General features: G+C 40.5%; 1 protein-coding gene across 1 annotated transcript; it reads right to left on the reverse strand.

Moving 5' to 3' along the window:
- Window positions 1-1,107: 1,107 nt before the first annotated feature.
- On the reverse strand, window positions 1,108-11,706 carry MGARP (mitochondria localized glutamic acid rich protein). Its single transcript, XM_014852206.3, has 4 exons — window positions 10,537-11,706; window positions 6,668-6,771; window positions 3,916-4,009; window positions 1,108-2,330 (listed from the first exon to the last, which is right to left on the reverse strand). Exons 1-4 carry the CDS (start codon window positions 10,976-10,978, stop codon window positions 1,897-1,899), a joined length of 1,074 nt encoding a protein of 357 aa, XP_014707692.3. The 5' UTR covers window positions 10,979-11,706; the 3' UTR covers window positions 1,108-1,896.
- Window positions 11,707-12,044: the final 338 nt, after the last annotated feature.

Genomic DNA, 12,044 nt, shown 5'->3' on the forward strand with positions numbered 1-12,044 from the left:
AAAACAAATCCAAAGAACCATCCTGTACCGTCCAGTCCCCCCGCTCTGCAATGATTAAGTCCTTATAGTTACTGTTTTTCTGTCCTTTCAGATTCCAGAGGCATCAAGCCAGCTAGTATATCACCATCCACCTACATCCCATCCCCGTTTACCATGGGTGAAAATCTTAGCAATCACACTGCTACAGAAGGCCAGGGACTAGCAATCCTCCACTTACCACCAGTGATGGGTCCTCGTGGCCATCTAGCTGGAGAGGGATACAATTCCACAATCCAATTCTTACAGTCTTCTTCCTAGGACCACATCCAGTACCAATGATCTTACGTGGAGTTCCCTAGAAACAGAGCTTGAAACAGGAATTTGGGGGCAAGTGATTTATTGAAGAAGTGTCTCAGCAGAGTAGGAGGAGAAAAGCAGGATAGAACAGGGAAGAAAAGCTAAGCAAGAATGTAATTGCAGCTGGAAACCAGCTTCAACCTGAGCCCTGGGGAGCTCTGGAGCAGGAGCTGTCCCAGAGAGTTGGCCTCAGCTTGTACCACTATGGCAGTCAGTCATGGTTGTGAGCGGCCTGCAGTGAGGGTGGGGGTGGGGTGTGCGTGTAACGCTCACAGCAGCTGTGAGTAAATGTACTGGCCTAGTTAAGGGCATCTAGGCAGAGCACCGACAGCATCCACTACAACTTCCCAACTCACTCCAAGTTATAGCCAAAATCTTACTACACTGTGTGATCTATCCCTGCCTAACCATTCTCTCTGTCTCTGAAATCATCTCCAATTACCCTCCCTCTTTCATTCCACTTCAGCCACACTGGCCACCTCACAAGTCCTCAAATTCTCCAGCATATCCGTGCTTCAGATTCTTGCACTTCTCAGTTCCCTCATCTGGAATGATCCCCACCTCCCATGTCCACATGACTAGGTCCCTTATACATCCTTGAGGGCTTTACTCACAAGACAGATTCTCAGTACGGCCTTCTCTCGCAGCCCCATCTAAAAATCACAACTCCCACCCCTAGAAAACACTTACAATCCCTTTACGTTCGTTACTTTTCTCTTTAAGCACTTATCAATATTTAACATATTATATAGTTTTCCTGTTTTTCTCATTTATTATTTGGTCCTACTCTAGAATATAAGCTGAAAAGGCTAAGAATTTTTATCTTTTTTTTAAGTCTCAGCACTTAAAACAGCGTGTGGTAGGTTACAGGTACTCAGTTAATATTTGCTGAATACATGAAGGAAGGAAGGAATGACTGATTCCTAGCACAAAGTGTAAGTCCTCAATAAACATTGTTTGAACTGAACTAATCTGAAACAGAAAATACCAGCACAGCCCCCCATGGAACAGAGATGGGAAAAAGGACACATATATTGCTATAGGCAGAGTTCTCCATAGATTATATATTTTCTTTGATAATGTTGCAATATTTATGAGATGTTATATATGTGTACGTTAATATATAATTTATACATATAAATACTGGTGAATAAACATAGAAGCGCTAAAGATTTTCCAATTTTATTTAAATTAGTTCATCTCAAAACTCAACACTCTAGATTTACACACATTAAAGTAAGGTAAAGGTATAGCAAAATTAAAGGAAACGCAGGTTGTACAGATAACTCGATTCCTATGAAATAAAATTTAAATCGAAAGATGAAACTCTTTAAGTTCTTTACTGCAATGCCATATTCTGATCTCAGAGAGTAGAAAACTGTTCAGACATGTAAAATCTCAAATCTCTCAATCCTGAAATCTACCAGTAGATACCAAAAATCTCCAAGCCACATTAAACTTTTCTAGAGAAAAGGCTTTTTTAAAACTAAGATTACCAAAACTACAAAAGCATCTCTCAGACACTCTCTATCGCATTTTTTTGCTGAAGTCTCAATCAGCCTAGGCAGCCTCAGAGCCAACACTGGCTTCTTCCTGTAAATCGTCCCCCGCAGAGGATTCTGACTCAATTGCAGAAGATTCTTCTTCTAGTTCAGCATATTCACCAGAGCTTTCATTATCTGTTGTACCTTTATCATTATTGACGGCCACAGCTTCATCCGGAGCTGCATTCATCACCTCGGAGGGCGGTTCAGTGCTGACCTCTGCGGTTTCGCCAGTCGCTGCGTCTGTGACCTCTGGCCCAGTTTCGGCACTGACTGCAGCGGTCTCCGCTGGAGCAGCCTCCTCAGTTTGTGGACAGGCTGAAGCCTCTGCCATGACTGCAACTGTCGCATCTGGAATAGCTTCAGCATCTACCACCTGAGCTTCCGCTACAGACATCTCAGGGGCTTCTGGACTTGCTTTCTCCGCTCCCGCAAGGTTCTCTTTTTCACCTTTAAGATTTAGTCCATTAAGCAAAGTATTAATTGAAAGAGCATGGGAATACAGTGGACCACTGTGCAGTCATTTAAAAAAATGAGACAGATCTAATGTACTGATATGAAATAGTCTTCGAGGTAGACTGTTAATTGAAAAAAAGCAAGGAAAAGAGCAATGTATACAATATGGAACTATTTGTGTTAGGACAAAAGGAGGATAAAATAGGGGCTGGCCCTGTGGCCGAGTGGTTAAGCTCGCGTGCTCCGCTGTAGGCGGCCCACTGATTTGTTGGTTCAAATCCTGGGCGCGGTCATGGCACTGCTCATCAAACCACGCTGAGGCAGCGTCCCACATGCCACAACTAGAAGGACCCACAACGAAGAATATACAACTATGTACCCGGGGGGCTTTGGGGAGAAAAAGGAAAAAAATAAAAAAAAAAAAAGGAGGATAAAATATATACCCAGATAGTTATATGTGCAAAGACTCTCTCCAGGAGGATACAAACAAACCGGTATTTTTGATTGCCTCTGAGGAGGGAAAATGGGGAATCTGCTTTTCTGTAAACTCTTTTGAACCTGTTGAACTTTTTAAGCAAATAATTTACATATACTATTTACTCAAATACAAAGAGCATAAAAATAAACAGCCAACCTGTCATGCAAAATAGCTCAGAAAAGTAGCCAATTTACTAGCTGATAACTCTGAGAAATCTCTAATCCTCTCTCAGCCTCAGTGTTGTCATCTGTAAAATGGGGATATTGATAATATCTACCTCACAGAGCTATTGTGAGGATTGATTAAATTAACATATATGAAAAGTGCTTCAAAACCAATAAGTGCTATGGTAATGCTGTATTTTATTATTATTATAATCAGCCTTCTCATGATTATATTCAATAATGTGTATTGAGGATATCCTGTTTCTTATTGTTTTCATGACTAAAAGGTTAAAACTGATCCATAAGCAGCTATTATCTCTGTCCCTAAATAGTGATCATAGTAACTGATAATAATGGCATAACGTTGAGATGGAAAAAAGCATGGTTTAAAGCAAGCAGTTTAAGGCAAGAAATATACATGAGGGTGAAAATGTAAAGTCTCTCTTCTCACAGTTGCCATTTTATCAGTCAGATCAACTGAGGGACTCGATAGACACCACCAATTCAACTGTACTTTGGGCAAAGACACATGGGCGGTCTTAGCCAAAACTGAAACAAAAATTAGTTCCATGATTTTAAAAAATAATGAGGGAAATGACAGGTCAAGCTGCTGAGAGAGGCAGATACTAAAATTATGCCTGCATGAATGGAAGCCTGAGTAGGGGGATAGTAACATTATGACACAAAGAACTCAAAGCCAGTGGTCAGCAGTACAAATGTAAAACATTTTCATTTATCAAATGCACTCATCCAAAATGTTTAACAATATTCTTTAGGTTTCAGTCGGGCTTTTTCTTTCTGAATGAACTCCTACCATAGCCATTCTGGATTAAGTTCATAAAAAAGCCAAAAGCAAATAATGTTCATTGACTAAGAAGTAAGACTAAGACGATAGAAATCAGTGCCTCAAAGGGAAAAAATAATGAATTCACTTTACCTTGAAGTGGATGTAACTCAGCATTGGTTTTTTCTTTCAAATTTGCTATATGTTCCTTGTGTTTAGCTTTCTCTGATGTGACTCTCTTGTAAGTCTGAAAGTAAATGTGTGCTTAAGATTATTTCTTGAGCTTTAAGATTCCTGATAAAAGCTATATGCAATTCAAAGAAGAGAAACCAATGCACACTGTCTACTCTGTTGCTTCCCCTTTGGAAACCTCTGTCATTAAGTAGACTGCTTTAAAAAGGAAAGAGACAAATGCTCTAACAGGGGTTAAGATAACTGAAAATGCACACAGTAGATAGAAAGATGAAGACAAATGAAGAAAAAATAAATTATGCTAGAATCAAAATATTCTGACAGGCATTTACAAATATCCTCCAGGGGCCAGCCCCGTGGCAGAGCGGTTAAGCTTGTGCGCTCTGCTGCTGCGGCCCAGGGTTCGGATCCTGGGCGTGGACATGGCACTGCTCATTAGGCCATGTTGAGGTGGCATCCCACATGCCACAACTAGAAGGACCCACAACTAAAATATACAACTATGTACTGGGGGGATTTGGGGAGAAAAAAAAAAGATTGGCAACAGTTGTTAGCTCAGGTGACAATCTTAAAAAAAAACAAAGATCCTCCAGCATTTATTCCAGAGAAATGGAAATTTGTGTGCACATGAAAACCTGTACACAAATGTTCATGGTAGCTTTATTTGTCATAGCCAAAAACTAGAATCAGCCCAGATGTTCTACAACAGATGAATGGTTAAATAAACTGTGGTACATCCATAACCTAGAACATTACTCAGCAAGAAAAAGGCATGAACTGTAGATACAGGTTTGGACAAATCTCTAGGTAATTATGCTGAGTGAAAAAAGCCAGTCACAAAAGGTTATATAACTTATGATTCCATTTATGTAAGATTCCTGAAATGACAAAATCATAAAAATAGAGAACAGATTAGTGGTTGCCAGGTGCTAGGAGGAAGGGAGGGGAGGTGAGGAGAGAAGTGTGAAAGCATGAGGCCAGGAAGAGCTCTCAGGAGGAGCCAATTTAAGATTACTTTTGCAACGAAAGATTTAACAGACTAGAGAGGTTCCTGTCTGGCACTAGTAAACACAATTAGGGGTACAGTGACATCCAGATGAAATTCAGTCTTCCAGCATCCCACATAATCACATAGCCTAGTCCAGTCTCTGTTTTTCCAGTGGCCTATATCCAACTGTCGTAGCCCTGGGCAGTGAATTCGACAGTCAGCAGTAGAAAGATGGTAGAAGCATAGGAATCTGGGAATGAGTGAAAGCTGGGAGATTAGTGGAGGACAATAATGTAAGTGATATGTTTGAAGTTTCTTGGCTTCTTGAGGCTCTCAAAATTCTGAAGATTGGAATATGTATTTTGTATTTTGGTTTGGCCATCTACATAGTCCTACAAACTGCTCCTAGTCAGGACTAAAAATCCCTTCATGCATATTTCTGGAGGGTCAAACCAAAATGTAGTGATTGTGTACTCTCATGGTTTCTGAAGAATTTATACTTATTTACTTTTATTCATAATGAAGATTAGATTTTGATTTAAAGTTTATGAAAAAGTGGGGAATGATTTAATAGGTTTATCTTATTTAAACTCACAAGTGTTCCTTTGTTTGGCTTTAAAATCAGACTATTAAATACTTTGTGGGGCCAGTCCCGGGCCAAGTGGTTAAGTTCTCGCTCTCTGCTTCGGCGGCCCAGGGTTTCCCGGTTTGAATCCTGGGTGCGGGCATGGCACCATTCGTCAAGCCATGCTGAGGCGGCATCCCACTTGCCACAATTGGAAGGACCCACAACTAAAAATACACAACCATGTATCGGGGGGCTTTGGGAGAAAAAGGAAAAATAAAATCTTTAAAAAAAGAAAATCTTTGTTTTATAGCGATTACCTGGGGGGAGCAGATAGAGGGACCAGAGAGGAAAACATTCCTTTAATTTTATATGTGTCTATTTTGAATTTTTAAAAATTCATGAATAAATGTTACTTTTAAAAATAATAAAAGTATATAAAGATATAAAACTAATAAAAACTATGGAGACAGTAAAAAGATTGGGGGGGAGGGAGGGAGGAATGAATGGGTGGAGCACGGGGGATTTTTAGGGCAGTGAAACTATTCTGTATGTTATTGTAATGGTGGATACATATCTTTATACATTTGTCCGAACCCATAGAATGTACAACACAGAGAGAACCCTAATGTAAACTGTGGACTTTAGTTAATAATAATGTCTCAATATTGAATCATCATTGCTAACATATTTACCACATTAATTCAAGATTGTTGATAGAGAAAAGGGGGAGAGAGGGTAAGAGGAGGTATATGCAAACTCTGTACTTTCTGCTCATTTTTCTTAAACCTAATCCTGCTCTAAAAACTAAAGTTTATTAATTTTTTAAAAAGTTAATCTTTCAAAAACAATTCTCATTAAATGTTAATAATAGTACCTACCATGTAGAATTGTTGTAATTATTAAATGAGCCATGAGTCTGTCATAGGATAAACACTAAATGTCAGCTATCATTAGTAGTATAGATAATAATGCTGTTTTTACTGAAAATCACCTATACTTAGTGGTGTTAAGAAATATTGATTTTATACTTAAAAAGAAATCTTCGTAATCTTTTATATTTAATTAGTCCCATGTCCTGACCTTGACATTGCTTTGAGTTTTATCACAGGTTGTAAAATATAAGAATTCCTGAATACTACAGTGATTTAAACACTTACATAATATCCACCAGCACTGACTGTGACACCCACAACCAGATAATAGATCATATTTGATCCAGATGATCCAGGGAATTTGTTAGATGACATCCAGCGAAGAGATGCTAGGAAAACAAGTTTAAACACAGTTAGCCCCACTGCTTAAGCAAAACTATTTTAAATAATTACATCCTAAAAAAATTTTCCCCTCGGTGAACCTAGAATCTATTAACATCAAGTCATTTTAACTTAAGGGAATACAGTATTACAAGGTAGGGTAATAATTCCACTTGACATTTTCCCAATCTAATTTGATGAGTACTTATTAAACATGTCATTTTGATGCTTAGCATCATGCTTTTCTTGGAAGGAGTACAGGCGTGGATAAGGAGAAACGACAAAAGCATTAAACTATTTTAACAGCCAAACGCAATGCATATTAGCAAAAGAAATCCATTTACTGTATTTACTCCACCACAGGATTCAGTGGAAAAGATTATTTTTCCAAAAAATGAATTAAACACATTGTACTTAAAATTTATATGTTAAATAAAACATTTATGTTGAAATTCAACACATTTCTATAAATTTATAACATGTAAAGGAAGAAACTTTAATTTTTGTAATGTAAAGTCTTTATAAAGGTGAAGATATAAGCTTTTTTAAGACAAATGTTTGCAACGAGGTCATATTTGAAATAGAAGTACAATTCTGTACAAACTAATAGAAATAGATGAAAGTACTGTATTATTATATGTAAATATATTTACTAGGTAGTGCTAGAATTTGTATATAACATATGCCCTGGAATTGAAATTTTTCTAATAGACTCAAAGTTAGAAAGAGCTTAAAGTTTATATAGTTCAAATTCTTTATTTTAAAGATAAAAAAGTAGAGACATTTATTCATTCAACAAATATAATTGAGCACCTACTATGTGTTTGGCATTGTTAGAAGCACTAAGAATGTAACTGTGAACAAGACACATGAGGTGCCTAGCCTCGGGTAGCTCACAGTCTAGAAGGAGAGAATAGACGTACAGAAAAATAACTGTAGGCAAATAATTGCAATGCAGTGTGACAAATGCTGTAATAGATGGAAGTAGAAGCTGCAAGTATAGCATGAAGATGCAGCGAAAAAAACTGCTAGTTGGCTCAAGGTAGATGTCACAACTGAAGAGACATGACCTAGGCTTTGAAGGAAAGCAGGAGTTTGTCAGATAAATAAGGGAAGGGGAAATTGCACTGGAGGCAGAAGGCACAATATGCGCAAAAGCATGACAGCTGTGTGACTGGGAAAGTGCAAAGTAATCTGATGTGGGCTGACATAGAGTACCGATGTGGGGACTAGTAAGAAGTGATGATTTGTAGAGGGCAAATCTTAAGACATTTGAACTGATTACAAATCCTTGTAGTAGCAATATTGGAAAGATTTCATATATATGTTCTTAGTTTGGATATAAATGACCATCTCCTGGAAAAAATATTTTTTTCCTGAAAATGTGCCCAAAGAGGCTATGCTAAGAGGTTACGGCTTTGACTTGTAGTGGGGATTTGTTGGTTTAAAAATACATCTGTTATTAAATAGGGAATATGTAGCTTTCATAGTTGGCAACCAGACATAAATATAAAAAGATTTTTTTAAATAGGAAGAAACAAAGAAAATCATCAGAGATTAAAACTTAAATACAAATACAATTATGGCAAAGCTATTTAGAAGAGCAATGAAATGGGAAATATTCAATAAAGATTAATCAGACAAATTTTAGCATATTCATACATGTGAAACAGACTATAATTTTTGCAGAAGAATACTTACAAGAGAAAATATTTACAATATATTAAGTGAAAAATTATAGCAAAATAATCTATGTGGGACTAGCCCAGATTTGTAGAAGCAATTTGTATAAGGAAAAAAAGTCACAAGGGAAAAAAAAAGTCTGGAACACTATACTAAAATGTAAATAATGGTATTCACTGGGTGGTAGGATTACCGGTGGCTTCTATTTTACCTTTCTGTGTTTTCTCCAATGACCTATTATAAACCTAAATTATTTTTTCATTAAAAAGTTACATTTTAAAAGCAAAAACCAGAGAACAAAATTTAATCAGGCACAGTTAAAATTTTATCCTCCAGTAAAACTGAAACGACATTATTTTTCATCAAATTAGGAAGTACCAATAAAAGGTTAATTAATATCCACGACTGAAGCCAAATTTCCAGTCAATCATAGTTCTTAAAATACATAAATCAGTGCTACAAAGAAAGTAATTGGATGAAAATTAAGGACAGACCAGTAATGCTACAACCAGTATTGCTAACTACTTCAAATTTTAAACTACTTTTCTCTTGCCCCAAGTTGGGCAGGAAATTATTTGAAACACGTGCAGCTCCAAAAAAAAACAAAAACAAAAACAAAGTATGTTACGTTTGTGCGTGATGACGGTGGGGGATGCGGACAGATAACGCGAAAGGTCACGGTCCGGGGGCTCCTCTTTCTCCGTACCGCGCCCCCAGTCGCAACAGCCCCGTTATTTTCAGAAGTTTAACGTGATTGGCTTCTACCTGTTTCATCAGTGAAAAATGTGCTCTATCTGACTCGGTATAAAGATCAAGGAAAAAGAAGACGCCTTATTTCTGTTACTTGTGAGGCAACTTCTTCCCACCAGCATTTTAAGAGAAAAATAAAAGGGAGTTGGACAGACCTTCCTTTTCTCCCACCACCATCACCACCACCACTCCGGGCCTAATCAAAGTGACAAAGACTGGCCCGCGGAATTTTCCGCAGAAGGCTTCCTTTCCGCCTCAAAAACACGAACTGGGCTAAAGCTACGTCACAAGCCTTAGGAAGCGAGGCAGAGTGAAGGGAGACCTCCAGGAGGTTGTCTGAGAGCCGTTCCCCTGATCAGGAGCGGGAGAGTGAGGGGAGACGGACGAGAACTAGGAAAGAACAGGTTGGGGCCGAACTGCACCGGAGAGCAAACCTGGTCCCAGGGCGCAGGCTGCGGGGATGAAAAATACTCTCAGGCTCACACTGAAGCACCTACGATGTTCCAGGCGCTGTAATAGGCGCTTTCGTACAAGTCAATTTTTATTTAATAAGCTTCCAGCTCGCACTGCAACTTCTCCTTTAGGAAATTTCTTAATACGCTCACTTTTCCCCGTTCGCAAATCTAAAGGTGACAGATACATGGACGACAGAGCCTAACAGCTGGATACCTCCCGGTCTATCTGCAGCCCCTAAGGAAAGTGCTTCGAAGGCCGCTTCCTCCCCGGGGATACCAGGGCCCAGGCTCGCGGGGTTCAGGCTGCCAAGCCCTGGGTCTTCAGTTTATTCACTCAAAAACGTGTACCCAACTTCTACCTGGCCAGCACTCCCTCCCGCACCCTGCCCGGCTCGCTGATCAGTGTCCATCTTCCCACCCATTCCTCTGCTTCCTCCCGAAGTTGGAGAGCGCCCTGGTCTCTGTAATAGTAACAGCGGTAAGATACACGTATGTTAGCCAGGCACTTTTCTAAGCGCTTATAACTACATAGTAACTCATTACAACTCACAGCTATTATTGTCCCCATTTTACAGATGAGCAAACTAAGGTTAAATCACTTGCCCAAGATCGAGATTCGACCCAGGAAATCTAGTCTGGATTCAGAAGCCGCGCTAGAAAGGTTCCCTACTTCCAAAGTCTCCAAGAACTTGGGGGCATCTTCCCACACGACTCTCCTGCATTTCTGCCTCCATCCCTAATCTCAGGCTTCTGCTGCACTGGGTCGAGTTTGCCCCACCGGGTCCAGACGGGGACAAAGGCGCTCGCGGAATCCGCGCGCGAGACGCTCGTCCTCTGCAGGCTTGGACGGCGGGAGAGGCGCCCGGGCCAGCGCCTGGCACTCACCGTCAGTCCGGAGCGGCGCAGGGCTCGCCTGCGCCCTCAGAGGCAGCGCCAGAGTCTTGGAGACCGCCCTGCGGAGATACATCGCGCCCGCGGTCCGCAGCGCAGTAGCCTCTGCAGCCCGGCGCGGGCAGCGGGGCACGGACAGCCAGAGTGAGCCCCGCCCCGGGGAGGGGCGCCGACCCCCGTCCAGCCCCGCCCGGGCGGCCCGGGAGGTGGGTAGGAGTTGGCTGTTCTCACCATCCTGGTCAATCCGACCTCCAGGCTCCTTTGCTTTCTCCCGGGTCCAACAAGGTGATGGCGGCATCTCAGAAAAAGGATCGAGAAGCGAGAAGTCGCCGTCACTTGCCTGTCCAGTACTGTTCCACTGAGTGAAACCCCTCCGTGTAGACTGGAAATGTTTCGGGATTCGCATCCGGAATAAGACATAGACATTGTTTATCATGCCGAGGGAAATCTGAACCCACTTTATCTCATGCACTCCGTTAGCTTTCCTAGGAGCGGAAGGGGTAGCTGGAAGTTTCCTGGCGATGGAGCGAGGAGAGGGGCGGCCTCAGCCTTCCAACGGTGGTGCGCTGGGCGAAGTTCAGAATCGTCAGAAAATCCCCACGCAATGGCTGAATCTGTAGGCAATTCACCGTTACCATGACTTTAAACACAAACCCCTTAAATGCTGAATATTCCTCTAAGGGATGCGAAACCAGTATTTCCACATCAACGGAAAATGCTAAATTATTAGTTTCTTCTCCTAGATTTCAATTACTTGCCTCATTGTGGCTACAAGAATTTGTCATGGTTTGAATACGGAAACCAATAATTTATGCTCATAACATTTTCTGAATGATTAATCTTTGAAAGGGACCATTTCATATTATAATAGTCCCTTATGTGTGTTTGGCACTTAGTTTATAAAGCACTTTTACATATATCGTCTCCTTTAACTTGCATTTCAACCCTCTGAGGGAGGTGCCAATTCTTCCCTTTAGCAAGGGACCAGGTTGTGGGGAGGAACGTCCAGGGACTGATGGTCAGGATTTTTTTCTTTTTTCTTTTTAAAGGATATGAACATAGTTCTTCTAGTTGCAAGTTCTCTTGCCATGTTACAGGCAAACTGCTCATTTGCTACAAGAGTAACTAAACACTTCTCAGAGGTTCTAGTACTGAACACAATTCTAATAATATTTAACATATTCTCATTTGACCGGATGAGCCAATGGTCAGAACTGGTTTTTTGATACTCAGAGTAGCTTGCTATTCCTAGTGATTAAACACTTAACAAGAGCAATTAAGTAATCTGTAGTAACCAAGAGGTCAAATTCAGACTTCCAAGCAGCACAAGAAGGGGCTAAATTCAGACTCTCCACCAAGAAGTTAGGGAGTTCTGAAAGTAACAAAACGCATATTAGTACACTTGCTACTTTTGACCAGCATCAAGTACACATTCTCCAGCAACTAGGATTCGCTACCTCACTGGCCAGTGTAGAATGCTTAATGAACTGCTAGCAGCTAGG

Source organism: Equus asinus, chromosome 3 (assembly GCF_041296235.1).
Source record: "Equus asinus isolate D_3611 breed Donkey chromosome 3, EquAss-T2T_v2, whole genome shotgun sequence".
Lineage (NCBI taxonomy): Eukaryota > Metazoa > Chordata > Mammalia > Perissodactyla > Equidae > Equus > Equus asinus.

What these genes read in the sequence shown, in the direction of transcription:
- MGARP (XM_014852206.3), bottom strand. Translation starts at nt 10,978, where the DNA reads ATGATAAACAATGTCTATGTCTTATTCCGGATGCGAATCCCGAAACAT. An exon ending in TCAGTGCTGGTGGATATTAT is followed by an intron (nt 4,010 to 6,667) that starts GTAAGTGTTTAA and finishes ATTTACTTTCAG; the next exon opens with ACTTACAAGAGAGTCACATC. An exon ending in TGAGTTACATCCACTTCAAG is followed by an intron (nt 2,331 to 3,915) that starts GTAAAGTGAATT and finishes TAAATCTTAAAG; the next exon opens with GTGAAAAAGAGAACCTTGCG.